Source organism: Kwoniella pini, chromosome 9 (assembly GCF_000512605.2).
Source record: "Kwoniella pini CBS 10737 chromosome 9, complete sequence".
NCBI classification, from domain to species: domain Eukaryota; kingdom Fungi; phylum Basidiomycota; class Tremellomycetes; order Tremellales; family Cryptococcaceae; genus Kwoniella; species Kwoniella pini.
Genome location: NC_091724.1, coordinates 1,378,902 through 1,395,063, shown reverse-complemented (window position 1 = coordinate 1,395,063; position 16,162 = coordinate 1,378,902). Strand labels below are relative to the sequence as shown.

Here is a 16,162-nt window from a genome sequence, read left to right as displayed (position 1 = left end):
AAAAGATTTGAAAAGGCTTAAGCTGACTGACGGACTAATCCGACGTCTTACAAACCCGAAAAAAAAATCCCGAAGATCATATTGATGGCGTGATTAGAGATTTTGTCATCTGATCTATCTGATCTATCAGATATATCGGAATATGATTGCAGAGCACATCATTATTCTATATATCGGAATTTTACCTCGCAACGTCATGCTCAGGCCTCCCTCATGCGCTTGCAGATCTCTTCAGAAGATATCGGAATATGATACCACTTCACGTACTCGATATGACATATGGGGTTAGATGGCTTTTCAAATGGCAACCTTTGCGATGGTCGGAACGCACTGGCTGACAGATGCTGGAAAAAAGTACTAAAGGAATGCTATTCCAGATTTGACAAACAGCGTTTCCGAATTATCCCAGATCAGAGAATCCAAAAACCTCAGCGAGATGTCGACACTCAACAGGATCGGTCAAGTTGGCGAAATTGATGACAAGTCTCTTGAGCTTGTCACGCCCCCTAGTGGCAGAGTTAATCCACCATTAGCCAGCCGTGTAAGGCCTTACGATACCGGCGCAGGACCTGTGACGGATGCGATCCTCAATTTCCTTCGCATCAAGGGCAAACATCGTGATTCTGAGGCGCTGGATGATATTGCCACTCAGCCATCGGTATATGATGGACAACATGCGGAATACTACAAGCCTAGAGAGGACTGGGAGGTAAGCCGTGAATCGAGATATCTTTTCTGTCCATCGCTGAAGTGTTCTGCAGAATATCTCCGCGTTCGATCCATCTTTTCGATGGACGTGGCGAGAAGAACAAAAAGCCATCCGAAAAGTTGATTGGAAGATTTTCACCTGGATCTTGCTGATGTTCCTGGCACTCGACATTGACAGAGCAAATATCACCAATGCTACAGCCGATAACCTGTTGAAGGACCTGAAATTGACTCAGGCGGACTATAATCTCGGTAACACCTTACAAAACCTCGGCTTCTTGCTGTCCGAGCTTCCTTCTCAGCTTATCTCCAAACGACTTGGACCAGACCGATGGATTCCCATTCAGATCATCATATTTTCAGTTATATCGGGATGTCAGTTCTGGCTGAAAGGCAGAGCTTCTTTCCTTGCGTGTCGTTTCTTGATGTGAGCTTGATCATGTTCTTTGTGACTGACGTCAGCTGATATCTGCTGACCGGATTCAGTGCTGCTTTCCAAGGAGGGTGAGCCGTCTCCCATATCAGCGATTTCCAAGGCCCTGCTTGCTAAGTAAGCTCTGAGTAGTTTCATACCCGATGTCATTTTGTACTTGTCTTATTGGTATAACAAAAATGATTTACCGGTCCGACTCGCCTTTTTCTGGTCGATCAACTACATCGCCGACCTACTTACAGCTTTCTTAGCAGTGGGACTATTGAAGATGAGAGGGATCGGAGGGTATTCTGGGTGGCAATGGATGTTTCTGCTCGAAGTGAGCTCTTTGGTCTATCATTATAGGCATAATGCTGATTGGTGTACAGGGAATTGCGACTCTGGTGATTGGTGGTACGTTACGCATGCGTAGCTGACAGTAGAATACTGCTCATCATTTCCACAATGCTCAGTTGCGTCTTTCTGGTTCATGCCTCAAGCGCCGACCAGAACCAAGTCTAAGCTTGCACCTGATGGTTATATCACCGATCGAGAAGCGAAAATAATTGTTAATCGTGTTATCCGAGATGACCCAGGAAAGGTATGTTATCTGGAATGTGTACACCATCATGAGCTTACCGTACGGGATCATGAAGGGAGGCATGCATAATCGACAAGCTTTGAGCTTCGGGATGATCTTCAGTTCCATCATGGACTGGCATATGTGGCCGCTGTGAGTAATATGAGCGATATCGCAAATTTACCGATTGAGGCTGACTTCCATCCTGCCTAGCTATCTGATTGGACTAACGTACAATCTGCCGTCTTTCCCTGTCAAGAACTATCTTCAGCTTTCGTTCAAGGATTTGGGTTTCTCAACTGTTAACGCAAATCTTTTGACAATTCCCACAACCGTGATATCTGTGTTCAATATCATTATCATCAGCGTGATCTCGGAGTTGCTGAACAATCGAAGCTTTGTTGCTATGACAGAGCAGATTGTGAGTTACTTCAAGGCTCCTCGAGAACAGATAGCTGATTGAGAATGAGTAGTGGTTCCTACCGTGTATAATCGCACTGTAAGTTGGCAATCTTCTTTGCACGATAGGTCATGACTAAGGACCGTTTCTTTTTTCTTTGGCAGCGAATGCCTAGCAACCATCAGCGGTTGGCAGTACTTTGCAATCGCTACTATTCTATTGGGATTCCCATACGTAAGTTTGGTCGATAGACAGCGCAGCGTCATGGTAGCTGACGACTTTTCCAGGTCCATGCTATCCATGTTTCCTGGTGTTCGCGAAATTCTGGTACAATCAGGACGAGAACGGTATCGGCATCGTGAGTACAGCTCATTTGGATCGTTCAGCATCCACTGACTTCCAAATTTCCATCTTCAGATTGTATAACATGTTCGTACAGGTTAGCAAGATTATAGGAGCCAACATTTACCAGGTAAGCTCGGCGTTGGATCTCGGAGTCCGGCTGATTTGCCTCACGCTCATCTAGGCATCTGATAAACCAAGATACCACAAAGGCAATCGAGCATTGTTGGGCATCATTTGCTATAATTTGATTATACTATATCCTGGGACTTGGTTGTTTTATCGATTTATCAACAAAAGGAGGGACGCCGTTTGGAATAAAATGACGACCGAGGAAAGAGCAGAGTATTTAGCGACCACCAAAGACGAGGGGAATAAGCGACTAGATTTTCGATTTGCGAAATGATTATGTACATGTCAATTGTGATCGTTGTATACCTAAGGTCACAGCGACCGGTCATTATGCTGCATTGGGCTTCGCAGCTGAATTGTCCATGTCCAATGATGTCCGTACCGCTATACCGCTATACCGCTTGTGACCGCTGATCATTCAAAGCCTTCTTCTCCAGCTCTCTCCACCACTCGACTCGCCTTTCGAACGCTCTAGCTCCTTCTGTGGGGCTTGCAATGATCCTTATACCTTCCTCGGCTAAATCAGATCTCTCCCCTTCCCCACCCCTAAGCTTCCTCCTGGCTAATCTGCATTCCTTGATCACTTGATCAAACCCGACCCATTTCCGACTTTCGTTTCTAGTCCTCTCCCATCCCCATCTTGCTTTGTAAGCGACTCCTACACTGCAAGAATTCCATTGCGCATCTTGCCATTTACCATCGAGGTATTCTACATTCTTGCAGACTTGAGTATTGAGAACATCTGCTATCATACTAAGTATGGTCCTATTGGCACTTGCCCCACCTGTTGCGTAAACACGAGTCAGCCGAGGGATAGAAATATCGATATTCGCGGTGGACGGGATGGACAAGTCGGTTTGATCGTCGAGAATGGAAGAGGAACGAGATCGATAATTGAGTAATTGAGATTCTAGTATGGAGATGGCTTCTTTACGTGGGTCAGAAAAGTCTTGAACTCGCTTAGCCGTGGCGGCTTCGAAAAATGGTCCGGCCGAAGGGTCGGTAACATATTTATATACACCATGAGCACCGTGCGGCTGACAAAGATCAGTATTTGCCTGTTATACAGTATCGAAGCAAGAGTTGATACTCACTACTATATCCGGTAGCAACCACCAAAACGCAGCTTGATAGGGCAGATCATCTTTGGAGACAGGACGTAAGGCTTCCACTGCTGCGTTGAATGCGTCCCACGACTTATTAAAGTACAAATCTCGCACATGCTCACGAGTCAAAGAGCCGTCTGATCGTCAGCATTGCTACTGCAAGCTGTGACTCACTTTTGTATACTAGCATATTGAAGTACCGCAATGGCTCTGCACCTTCTCGTTTGTCTGTGTCTTGAACGCTGAGCGGAGCGATCTGGGCAGGGTGATAGAATGCGTGGAAATCCGGATGAGGGTGATATTTGTGTGTAGAAACGAGCACAACATCTGAGGTGCCGAGTGATATGAGACCCTCACTCTCGCGCACTGTCAAAATTTAGCATGCTTCATAGCTCATAATAACTCACAAGTCAGACTAAGGAAAGTTGCTGGATTGTCTCCGGTCCCTGGGAATACCAGGCATTCTGGACTAAACCCATACCTTTGGACATACCAGCTTCCAACGTGCCCCACAGGTCGTCCTCCATCCGTCTCTACTCTGCCTAGCTTCCTGGCCAGCTCTGCGGCGCCTTCTGATCCAGCTATAGCCTCTAACAACACCTGAGACCACCCTCTTTCTCTCTTATTCATCGTCCATAAATTCATCCCGCAGACATCGCTCTCGTCTATACCTTTCACTTCGCCATCTAAGCATAACAATGTAGTTATTGCACTGCTGACAAGACTGATTCTATCTGTTGCTTCATATCCGGCAGAATCAATCCGTCTGAAACGCATAATTTGCGCACCGGTGAACCTCTCATGAGCTTTAGAACCTGTGATATGTGCGAGCGCTTTTGCACCTCCTACGGCATCTTCTAGCGCATTGCATTCGCGAGTAGTTGACGAATCTTGCCAGTTAGGTACAATGGAACGAGAGAACGCATTGCTGAACTGTGGCAATAGCGGAGAAGCGGGATCTGAAGACGCAAGGATTTTGGAGGATGATTTTGACCAATAAACCGAAGCATGTTGCTGAGTTTCAGCTATGTTACGGTTTGTCCCTCACTCACCTGACCAGCTGCAGCCACACCTCTGATCTCTTTCACATCCCAGCCGCGGCTCTTGATCTTCTCGAACAGCTTGTCCATCGCTTCTACAATCATCAAAACAGGCGAATAAACCTCCCCATCTTGTCCAAATATCACCCCTCCCTTTGTCCCGTAGTGTGGTAAATCCGAATCGAAATGTATACTACATTCTGAGACGACATCGAGGTTGACAGATAGCAAGGACGCTTTGAGCGATTGTGTCGATGCGTCTAGACCCAGAAAGTACGGTGCTGACATTTTGTAAATGATAAGTTGAGGGCATGGTGGGCGAATTATTTTCATGTTTATGTAGTTATGTAGGCACGAGGGTAGGGTAAAATCTCGGTCGATCGTCGGCGGGTTTTTCCATCCGCACCGGCGTAATTGAGGTTGAATCACATCGCATAAAATAGGGCCGAGAATAGATAAAAGAGTAATATCATGCATGGAATGAAGTCATACCCTGTTATCTACATACATTTACATGAAGCCGTATTTGGGGAAGTTCCGCTCCCTCGTTTTCCTTATACCCTGGCTTCTTCAAGCACATGTTCCACATCATCCTTGTGAACTGGACCCGTCTCGCTTGTTCGTGATGTGTGTCATCCTCATATAAAAAGGCTAATTCTTTTATGGTCTTTCCATGTGTCTCGGGGAAAAGGAAATAGATAAAAACGATTTCAAAAGCGATGAATACACAATAAGATCATAGATGTTTCCATCCGGCATTCTTCATACCTATTGGATTGACGAAAGTATTGAGGAACACAGCCGCTCTTGAAAATCATTGGAACACTGATGCTATCCGATTAAAAGATCAATCTAATCGCTGTAAGTGGCCGGTTACTTCATCACGTGGTTGAGCTGACTTGACTCCGGGGTCAACCGGGCCGCTCTGATAGTGTCGGGGTATCCATCCACGGATAGATTGTTGTCATTTGGTGAATTCGCGCTACATCCCGTTCGAGGATGGGCAGTAACGATGTTCTACTCATATAACACTGGTATTTGAAAATGCATTGAAATTATTAAACATCCCAAGTTCTGTGTTCAACAAAGTCACGGAAAAGCGATTACAATGGCCCCAAAAATCCTGTTGATGGGTGAGTGAATTGGTTTGCGAAGCTGTCTGCTGAAAGGTCGCTAGGCAAGCTGTACTGGGCTAGCCAAGATGCAGAGCAGCTCCTTGGTGGAATTGCGGACGTTGTGGTGAGTATGGTCGTTGACCCTTATCATGACATAAACGTGATGCCGCGAGCATCTGACAGCAATCTACACAGTGCATGGAATCCACATCACGGGCAGAATTGTTTGAAGACTTTTCAAGTGGTGGACGTTACAGCGATGTTGTCGGGATCTACCATGAACATATCTCGGATCGCACTGTTGGAGACCCAGATGAGGAGTTTATCAACGCTTTACCGTCTTCGTGTAAATGGTTCGCGCATAAAGGAGCAGGCTACGATTCGGTTGATGTACGTGCTGCTAAAGCTCGAGGTGAGTGATGTTTTTCGCATAATTCCGAATTCGATCTGACGCGAAGATATCGCAGGAATCGGAGTATCCAATACTCCAGGAGCAGTTGACGAAGCTACAGCCACTACCGCCGTTTTCCTTCTGATTGCTACCATGCGAAGATTCAGTCAGTGTGAAGCTAATCTGCGAGCCGGAGGATTCAACCCGCCCGGTGTGGAAGCAAGTGCACGAGATTTGAGCGGAAAGACAATTGGTATATTGGGTATGGGTGAGATTGGTCTACAAATGGCCAATTACATCCGGCCTTTCGGCTGCATCCTTCTGTACCACAATCGGAAACCCAACGCTCTTGCCCCTTCTGACGTTGAATATATCGCAGACCTTTACGAGCTGCTGGGAAAGGTCGATGTATTGATGGTCAGTATACCTCTCAGCGACAAGACGAGAGGTTTCATTGGAGAAAAGGAGATAAGAGCGATGAAGAAAGGTAGCATAATCGTGAATACAGCTAGAGGTCCGATAATAGATGAGGAAGCTATGATAGAAGCTCTACAGGACGGTCATGTGAGTGAATGTTGTTTATCCGTGTCATCAATCTTCTAGCTGATGAGGGATGCAGCTCGGATCTGTCGGGCTTGATGTGTTTGTGAAAGAGCCTGAGGTGGATCAACGGTTAAGGGATATGCCGCATGTTACGTTGTTGCCCCACGTCGGTACTGAGAACCAGGATGCCAGAAGAAAGATGGAAGTGACTGCCTTGACCAATCTAAAGGAGTTTCTGCTCAATGGTGTTGGTCCTAACCTCGTACCCGAATGCAAATAGAGAGGTACATATAAACTCAACAGTTGTATAGTCTCTGCATGCAAATTACTACTAGACGCTATGTGAGCTATAATCGTTGGACCGGGGATTTCGTTCCAGAATCGTACCGGTAAACCGCATCCCGAAACCCTCGCAAAATGATGTCTCACACTATTTACTAGTGAACATGTGTAAAGCTATATCTTGCCAAATTATCACAATGATGTCTGGCTAAAGCACACCATGTCCGAGAAGGACAACGGTCATTATTTCGGAGATGAACTTGCTCGTAGCTTGTAAGCAGGAGCTGGCGGGAGCCAAAGGGTTTCGCTGACTTATCGGAGGTGGGTTGGGATTTAGTGAGTTTTGTACATTGTGATCATTCGCTGACAAACAGATCATCGCCCAATGGCTTCGATTCCCCAATTGATTCTATACATGCGATTTATGGATACGATCAATCAGTATCATCTAAACCAACGTAATATTTGTAGCCGACTGCGAGCAAAGTCAGCGAACAAGTAATAAGAATGAAAAAGACTTACTGATATCACTGAAATCGCAATACCTAGCTCTTTGACCTTGGGTTGTACTCTTGATGGTATCAATATCCTCAGCCGTGAGCTGTACCACTCGAAGGTTCTCCTCAATACGGGATGGCGTCACAGATTTGGGCAGGACCGAACAACCTTCCTGTATGCAAATTCATATAAGCTTTCCTTTGATATTGATGGGGAACTCACGGAAAGTTGGAGACTGATCAGGACGTTTGCAGTGGAGATGTTGTATTTTGATGCTAAAGCTTGCACAGCCGGGTTTTTCTGGATGGGCGGCAGGGAGTCGCGTTCTGAGAAGGACGGGTTTGTGTTACCAAGCGGACTATAAGCAGTCACATGAAGACCGATCTGCCGCAATCATGACGGTATGTCAACATCAATGTCACGCTACAACGGGGATCACGCACCTCCTCGTGGTATTTCATAAAGGCATTCTGCGGAAGGTAGGGATGTCTCTCAATTTGATGGACAGCTGGTTTGATCCGACAATTGTTCAGTAAATTTCCTACCTCGATTTTGGAATAATCTAACCAGACATCAGTTCAATGTAAGTCAGGTAAAGACATGAGACTTACTGGAGATACCAATATTTCTCACCAGCCCAGCATCGAGGCACTCTTCCATAGCTTTCCACGTATCCAAATAAGATATGTCGAGTACCCTGATATCCATTGGATCTTTCGGGTTCGTATCAGTTGCAGCCGGATAATGCATCAACCATAGATCGATGTAATCCAGGCCCAGAAGCTCAAGAGATCGTTTGCAAGCTTTCATCACGTCTTCCGGTCTATGATCATCTGATTCGCTGTCAGCATGAGCAGATACAAGTCTATGACTCACCATTCCATAGCTTGGTCGTCACCCAAATATCCTTTCTATCAACCCCTGATCGTCTTAACCCTTCGCCAAGAGCCTTCTCATTGCCATATATAGTGGCTCCGTCGATATGTCTATACCCTACTTTTATCGCGTAAGCTACAGCTTTACTCAGAGCTCCGGGTTCACTTTGCCAACAGCCGAGACCGACGGAAGGAAACTTGTCGCCCGAAGGCAGTTTGAAGTACGTAGGGGGCTTGGTGATGGTCATAGTGAAGGACTCTATCTGAGTGATGCTTTTTTACCTTTGAGCAAAGTAGCAAGTAGTAGAGTCAATCTGAATCAAAGAGATGGTATATCCCAGCTTTATTAAACTAGAAGGGACAACACAGTGTGCAAGAGTGCCCACAATCCACCCACGACCCGCCCACTTCCTGTACGTTGACAGAGCCGTAAGTGGTCTCTCAGAGATAAGCTGGATCTGTTTCTGGATTACGTATCCATGTCATCCATATCTGAGACCGGTCACTGTCACGTAGATTGCTCTTGAAGCCGGCTGCGCATAAGCAGCAAGTATAAGATATAAGAAGGGTGTACTATGGTGACCTTACCGGTAGAGACCAAACTCGTCATGTTGAAGGAAGCCACACTGTCTTATACATCTATAGATCTACAAGAGTTTGAATCAGGTCGATTGGATGTATCCCCCGCAAGATATGCCATGATCAACCGACTCTGCGAACCTTTCTCGTTTCTCTATGCTCTATGCCTTTCATTCATCACATATAGTCGACGCCTTGCCAAGAGTATCCTACAATCATCAGACGCTCACAGGGACGGTATGTACATCGTCGATCGGGTCTTTACCGCTGGAACTTTCTATGATCCCAGCAGCTTTAGTCAAATCGGAATGAGATGGACCATCGGGTTCACTGGAGCGGAATATTTCAGTCATATCAGACTATAAAACACATATCATCGTGCGACTTACCCGAAAGTACCAAAGTAATCGTACTCATCAATCTCACCCAAGCCTGCAGGTGGCCAGATCTTGGAGAGAACGACAAAAACTACACCCGAAATGGTAAAACCCACTACAAGATATGTCAGGACGTTTCATCGTACGGCCGGACTAGCTGCCACTCACAAGGCCAACAGAGGTAGTATACGTGAGTAGCACCTAATGACACTTTAACGGTGGAAACGCTCGCCAAGAATCCTGGGAAACAGGGTGCGACACCGCATACCCAGGCGACGGCTGCCCGATAATTGACTCCCTTGTAATAGTAATAAATTGACGCAGGGGAACAGTCGTACTGCAAAATTACTTAAGCGGGAAGGTACGAGTACGTCACGGTGTGAACTCACAAGGTTTGACAGCTTGACTTGTCGCTTCCTCACAAACATATAGTCGAAGACCATCAGACCTGTCATAGGAGCAAGGAAGGTCGCGTAGCCTGAGGATCAGACTGTCAGCTTAGGGAAATAAGGCTTCATCCGCCTTCACTCACCTGACATGACAGATATATAGACAGTCGCACCCGAAACGAGCGCCCAAGGACACATGGGGAGGGCCATGAGAGTAGTCTAAATAGGGAAATCAGTATTGCATTTCCCTTTTGAAGGGTTGGCAAGACAGTACACACAAAGTAAGCTAAAACTTAAGAATCAGCAGTGCACTCGACCATAAAGGACCATCACTGACCTCCCCTTCGGATATTGATATACTTTGGAAACAAGGAAGCGAGATCTATACCACCGGAAACGGCGTTTCCGGCTATTCCGAGAAGATCAACAAGGAAACAGGCGGCACACAGCAGTGACTTACCAATGTTGATACCGAATTGAGCAAATAAGAAGGCTAGAGCTAATTGAATCGGATTAGTCAGGTCAAGTTCAGTCTCGATTGAGGCTACTTACATGCGAAGAAGACTCCTGCTCGAGCGCCCGCTCCACCATTATTCTGAACAGCTGTAAGTAGACTATACGGTTGCCATAAAAGACCTTCATCCGGGTAATATTGCGCCGCAACAGAGGTACAAATGATACCAATGAGACAGGTGAGCACCCCTTGAATGGGAATGACAAAAACCTGGGACATGATCTGGGCTCGAGGATGCACGGCAAATCTAGTGTAATCGGAATTGTTGAGAATCTGTTGATAGTCCCTCAGCCGGTTGTATCCATCGAGGACCAAAGTACACTTACACCCGCACAGATCTGACCCATCTGACTGGATATACCATAGAACATCGCCCATGCAAGAGCACTTCCTCTTGCCTTTTCGACGCCTACCAGCTTCATGGCGTCACTGCCTACCAAGGGACCAGGACCATGTCCTCTGGCCAGTGACCAGATGAAGAGTGATACACACGCTACAGTGGAGATCATTGCGGTGACCAAAAATGGGATTCTGAAGTGCTCAGGTGGTATGTATAATAAAGGTAATGATATAATGAGGAACAAACAGAAGCACAAGAAGTCCGACCCGTCCATGGCGGTTGAGGCGGGGAAAGGGTTATGCATATCTATATTGTCAGCTTGGAGACTTATAAGTATGAACTTACGGTAAATTGACGGAAAGATCGATCCGAGAAGCGTTTTGAGTACTTGACCACCGAACCATGCTTGAGCTAAAAGTGGCTTATTAGCCAAGTTCAATATTTTAGAATTTAGGATAGACCTACTGGCGGACCAAGTGAAAGACAAGGCGATTCGGTTCAGTAAAGGGAAGAATGACGCTTTCATGCCCCATGTGGTCTGTTCTCGTGTCAGCCGAACGAATTGTAGCGTTGATAGCTCAACTCACTCTATTCCATAAAGGGAACCCAACATGCCACTCTGCTCCGAAAAGGCCGGTCAATACACAAGCTCCGGCGACTAGGCATTGTCCGATGACAGCAACGGCCATAGCTTCCCCTATGACCCGATAAACAGATCAGCATTGCAGTACCATTTTAAGCTGTCATTATGCATCTACCCACGGACTGATAAGCCTAGCGACAACAAGGACGATCCACCGGTCCATCCACTGATGTTTATACCTGCATACAATTCAGCGAATGGTTTCTCCCTGTCTTTCGATTACTTACCGGTGGCGCACCAAAACCCGACATATGACCATGTGCCCCATAACCGACGAGAAGGGGGCAAAGGTACATTATCTCGATTGAGCTACAGATTTCATCAGACTGACTCATGCTTGAGCAAACATTTCTTACCCACCCATCGTGATTGCTGCCAGACTTCCGCTTCTTCCTCTCTTTGAGGTACTTCTAATCTCGCTAGAATCTTAGCCTTTGTCGACATTGGATGAGACTGTAAAAAGATTGCGTTATAGTGGAAAGGGAAAGATAAGGGACTCACGAACGGTTTACTCGTATGGTTTCATTATATACTGGATGTTGCCCACAATCCTTATCTCTTCCAGAACAAGTGTTCGTTCGGTACGAAAAAGATGTTGATAGCGACGTTGAGGAAATTACCTCGAGTGGTTAGTGCAGCTTCGGGAAATGACCGAGAGCTCGGAAGTAAATCGGTAATATCAACAGTAAGCTAATCTCCACTTTTGCCCACCAAAGCTGCCCATCTGGTTTCCCCAAGTCGTAATCGTTATAAGCGAACGTAAGTGGATGGCTTATCTTGATTGTTCTCCCTCCGTAAGATGTGCATTTGTTGTTTGTCGCTCACTAGACTTTGATTGAAATGACTGTAGCTCACAAAACACTTCGAGTCGGTGTCGATGTTGGTGGTACCAACACGTGAGTCCCTAAGGCTACAAGAGAGATAGCACGGGTATATGCAGCTGACTGCGCGAAACAGCGATGCGGTTATTCTGGATCTTACGCCCGGTACAGAACACCCAGTATTAGCTTCTTTCAAGTCTCCAACAACTCCAGATGTCACTGTTGGTATTCAAAAGGCTATTTCAGGCTGTCTAGACAAATCTTCTACCGACAAATCTCGTATCGAAGCCATATCGATCGGTACGACTTCTTTCGTAAACAGTTTAGTAGAAAGAGATCCCAGAAAGTTGGAGAGAGTTGGAGTGGTGAGACTTTGTGGACCTCATAGTAGACTGTGTCCTCCATTCGTCAGCTTCCCGTTTGAACTCCGGGCAGTGTTAGAAGGTCCAGTATGGATGGTAGAAGGTGGATTGCAGGTAGATGGAAAGGAGATCTCATCCGTGAGTCCGCCTGTCCCCGTTGTACAGCAGGATTCGGATCAATGACTAGTAAAACATGAGCAGGTCGATATCAACGAGATTCGCGGAGTTGCTGCGGAACTGAAAAGGCAAGGAACCAAAACAGTTGCTGTATCTGGTATTTATTCACCCATAGATCACGATTTGAAGCAAGAGGAAACGGTACGAGAAATCCTACAAGCAGAAATACCAGATATCAAAGTGACAATTTCTAAGGAAGTCGCTAATATTGGTGAGTCCGTCTGACATATGAATGAGATGTGAGCTGAGACGATGTAGGCCTACTGGAGAGGGAGAATGCTACGATCCTGAATGCATCTTTATTGGCTTTCGCCAAAGTGGCTGTATCCGGTTTCCGAGAATCTTTGAAATCACTGGAACTCGATATTCCTCTATTCTTGACGTCCAACGATGGTACGCTTATGACCTGCGATCAAGCCGAACACTTCCCAATCAAGACTTTCAGTTCGGGACCGACTAATTCCATGCGAGGAGCCAACTTTTTAGCGGGTTTAGCTAGTGGGGGAGCGAGAAAAGAGACAGCTTTAGTAATTGATGTCGGAGGCACAACTGTCAGTAAACTTCAAGTCAAGTCATGAATCACACGATCTAACATTTGAATAGACTGAAGTAGGAGTATTGCTTCCTACTGGCTTCCCCCGTCAAGCAGGAGCTCGACATGAATTATGCGGAGTACCATTAAACTTCTCTATGCCCCATGTCCATTCGATTGGTCTGGGAGGTGGATCTAGAGTACGCATAGAAGATGATGGAAAGGTCACTGTGGGACCTGACTCTGTTGGTTACAGAATTGATCAGTCCAAGGCATTTGGAGGTGACACATTAACAGCGACCGATATTGTGGTAGCGGAAGGAAGAGCCAAAGACGTAGGAGATGCGAGTCTAGTTCAAGACATCTCAGCAGATACAATGGCTGCAGCTACGGCAAGGATGAAAGTCATGATAGAATTAGCTCTAGAAAGTATGAAAACCTCAACGCAAGATGTTCCGGTCTACCTCGTTGGTGGAGGAGCAATTTTAGTCCCGGACGCTTTGAACGGTGTTAGCAAAGTTCATCGATTCCCCTTTTTCGATGCTGCAAATGCGGTTGGAGCAGCCTGTGCACAGGTCTCAGGAGTGATAGATACGTTTGAAGATACAAGTAGACTCCCTCTAGCTGAAGTCAGAAAGGCTGTCGAACAAAGAGCTATTGAAAAGGCCGTAGCGGCAGGCTCAGAAAGAAGCAAGACTACTGTGGTGGAGAGTGAGATTATTCCTATCGCTTGTAAGTGCCATCGTGTTGGGAGTTAAAGAGCGACCGGTATTTATGTGTCTGTACAGATACAACTGGAAGAGCCAGATTCTACGTCAAGGCTGCTGGTCCTTGGACCGGAGCACCTGTTACTCACGTCAAAGCGGACAAAACTGTCTTAGCAAGCAAGGCTTCTCAAGCCAATGGTACAAACAGGCAGATTGAGCCGATTCCAGCCGCTAATGTCAGATCTAAACCTCTTCCCAAATCAGATATACAAGTTACGGCTCAGACATTACTTGTGTACACGCCCACGATTAGCGACAAAGGTGAATGGCTGTTATCCGAGATTGATGCCGACTGGATAGCGACTGGTTGTTATATCCTGGGATGTGGTGGTGGTGGAAGTCCATATAGCAAAGCTCTGGCACTACGAGAGATAATCCGTGCTGGAGGGTCAATCAGTATTATAGACATGAAGATGCTGGAAGATGATGGTTTGGTCATATGGGGAGGCGGTATTGGTAGTCCAGAAGTCAGTCAAGAGAGATTAGTGAATGAGGAATACAATGAAGCAGTTTCTGAATTGATGAAATTCATGAGAGTAAGTTCCCATCTGCGTGTGTCTTTCATCAAGGCTGACCCAAAACACAGATCGATAAGTGTGCGGCTCTTGCTGCTTTGGAGATTGGTGGAGGTAATGGGATGATCAATATGATAACGGGGGCTACCACCTATCTTAATATACCTGTACTTGACGGTGATTTCATGGTAATTGGTTTTCTGTCAGTAAGTCCAGGCGGCGATAGCTGATTCGGCAATTGTAAAGGGACGAGCGTATCCTACTGGATGGCAGACTACCCCCAATGTCTATGATTATTCGGGACGTGGAGCTGACTCCCTACTCCCGTCCTCAATGGCCAGTGGTGATGGAACCGTTACTGTAAGTATCACAGTCAGTAGATCATACTAGTGACTAACAATTCAAACAGTTTATGACCAAAGCTAAGACTGATCGAGATGTCGATTCGGTTCAAAGAGCAGCTTGTGTGGAGATGGGTACACATGCTGGTTCTGCTCAAAGACCATTGACTAAAGCACAATGCGAGCAAGCTATGATAAAAAACACCGTCTCTCAAGCATGGCGACTGGGACGAGCTGTAGCTTTAGCAAACAAACAGTCAAATGTAGGAAATATAGGAAAAGTTTTGGTAGAAGCATTAGGTGGAAGTCGATGTGCGAAGGTCTTGTTCAGTGGAAAGATAACTGAAGTTGACAGAAAGATGTATAAGGGTCATACTGTTGGAGAATTGGTGATTCAAGCTTTGAAAGCTGATGAAGAGGAAGAAGAAGATCCTGAAAACCCGAAAGAGAAGTTCGAGGGTATCATGAGGAGTGAGTGAAAGGCGGAAGGCTTATTTATCAACATCTGACATTAATTGACATTGACAGTCCCGTTCAAGAACGAGAATTTGATGTGTCAGCACGAAGTGAATGGGGTCACAAGAGTAAGTCGATTGAGAGACATCGAGGGTGTAAAGCTCACTTTGGTCCTTTGATCTGTAGATTACTGCTGGTGTTCCCGATCTCATTTCCGTCATCGATTCCCAGACTGGTCAAGCCTTAGGTACTCCTGATTATAAGTACGGTCTTCGGGTAATCGTCGTTGGAGTCACTGCAGCCCCTCAATGGACTGATACAGCCAGAGGTCTTGAGATCGGTGGACTAGGTGCGTTCGGCTACGATGGGATCCCATATGAGCCAATTGGAGAGTATGTGAAGCCGATCAGTGTCATCGATGAGTACGGGTCGAGCGAAAATTAGTCTATTGGTTCAACAGGCTTATATGTATACTATGGCAGTCGAATATGAAAGTGGTACATGCAGTATTTCCTTGTAAAATTCTATCCATTTGACATCCTGATTCTAGCGATTTCTCGTACGCGACCTGGATTCGGCTGATTCTAGATTTACGACTTCAGTCCAGGGCGTCAGTTCAAACTCGCTGCACAATCAACTCTCGCGTCGATGTTGAGTGGGTAGCCGGAGACAATATGTACGGCGTCTTGGATACAGTGACCTTGGAGATGGCGTGACTTTCTGACTGATGGTGTTTTAAGGAAGACAGCGATGGTCAATCTCAGCTTAGCGAGGTTGAAAGATAACCACGTGGATCTTGCAGAAAAGGTCTATAAAAGCCGAACATGAAGCTGCTAAAATGTAGAAAGGCTCTACGGCACGGTACTGATTGGCTCTGGAGGATTATATGAGGGGTACAGCCTACATGCGAGTACGCCTAGTAATA

At 46.1% G+C, this 16,162-nt stretch overlaps 6 protein-coding genes across 6 annotated transcripts; 3 read left to right on the top strand and 3 right to left on the bottom strand.

Annotated features, from left to right (window-relative positions):
* Positions 1–436: 436 nt before the first annotated feature.
* I206_106775 (uncharacterized protein) lies at positions 437–2,848 on the top strand (the record flags this gene model as incomplete). The annotated part of the gene is made up of 13 exons (XM_019159031.1): positions 437–709; positions 762–1,135; positions 1,195–1,212; positions 1,274–1,460; positions 1,510–1,534; positions 1,594–1,721; positions 1,777–1,853; positions 1,914–2,121; positions 2,174–2,199; positions 2,265–2,334; positions 2,388–2,458; positions 2,518–2,572; positions 2,627–2,848. The coding sequence occupies 13 exons, from the start codon at positions 437–439 to the stop codon at positions 2,846–2,848; spliced, it is 1,734 nt and encodes a 577-aa protein (XP_019007703.1).
* Positions 2,849–2,966: 118 nt separating this feature from the next.
* I206_106774 (uncharacterized protein) lies at positions 2,967–5,008 on the bottom strand (the record flags this gene model as incomplete). The annotated part of the gene is made up of 5 exons (XM_070203396.1): positions 2,967–3,611; positions 3,669–3,748; positions 3,855–4,007; positions 4,088–4,613; positions 4,733–5,008. 5 exons carry the CDS (start codon positions 5,006–5,008, stop codon positions 2,967–2,969), a joined length of 1,680 nt encoding a protein of 559 aa, XP_070059497.1.
* An 820-nt stretch (positions 5,009–5,828) lies between these two features.
* On the top strand, positions 5,829–7,049 carry I206_106773 (uncharacterized protein; the record flags this gene model as incomplete). Its single annotated transcript, XM_019159033.1, has 5 exons — positions 5,829–5,853; positions 5,898–5,959; positions 6,031–6,247; positions 6,303–6,790; positions 6,846–7,049. 5 exons carry the CDS (start codon positions 5,829–5,831, stop codon positions 7,047–7,049), a joined length of 996 nt encoding a protein of 331 aa, XP_019007705.1.
* Positions 7,050–7,485: 436 nt separating this feature from the next.
* I206_106772 (uncharacterized protein) lies at positions 7,486–8,672 on the bottom strand (the record flags this gene model as incomplete). The annotated part of the gene is made up of 6 exons (XM_019159034.1): positions 7,486–7,526; positions 7,574–7,721; positions 7,772–7,933; positions 7,993–8,111; positions 8,161–8,382; positions 8,426–8,672. 6 exons carry the CDS (start codon positions 8,670–8,672, stop codon positions 7,486–7,488), a joined length of 939 nt encoding a protein of 312 aa, XP_019007706.1.
* Positions 8,673–9,221: 549 nt separating this feature from the next.
* On the bottom strand, positions 9,222–11,710 carry I206_106771 (uncharacterized protein; the record flags this gene model as incomplete). Its single annotated transcript, XM_070203395.1, has 15 exons — positions 9,222–9,333; positions 9,393–9,495; positions 9,549–9,717; positions 9,770–9,858; positions 9,913–9,988; positions 10,048–10,055; positions 10,107–10,178; positions 10,230–10,268; positions 10,322–10,556; positions 10,610–11,034; positions 11,089–11,161; positions 11,211–11,320; positions 11,386–11,445; positions 11,494–11,575; positions 11,627–11,710. The coding sequence occupies 15 exons, from the start codon at positions 11,708–11,710 to the stop codon at positions 9,222–9,224; spliced, it is 1,737 nt and encodes a 578-aa protein (XP_070059496.1).
* Positions 11,711–12,106: 396 nt separating this feature from the next.
* I206_106770 (uncharacterized protein) lies at positions 12,107–15,681 on the top strand (the record flags this gene model as incomplete). Its single annotated transcript, XM_019159036.1, has 11 exons — positions 12,107–12,162; positions 12,224–12,587; positions 12,651–12,837; positions 12,885–13,177; positions 13,230–13,890; positions 13,947–14,461; positions 14,512–14,628; positions 14,687–14,800; positions 14,850–15,252; positions 15,310–15,365; positions 15,424–15,681. 11 exons carry the CDS (start codon positions 12,107–12,109, stop codon positions 15,679–15,681), a joined length of 3,024 nt encoding a protein of 1,007 aa, XP_019007708.1.
* Between the last annotated feature and the right edge of the window lie 481 nt (positions 15,682–16,162).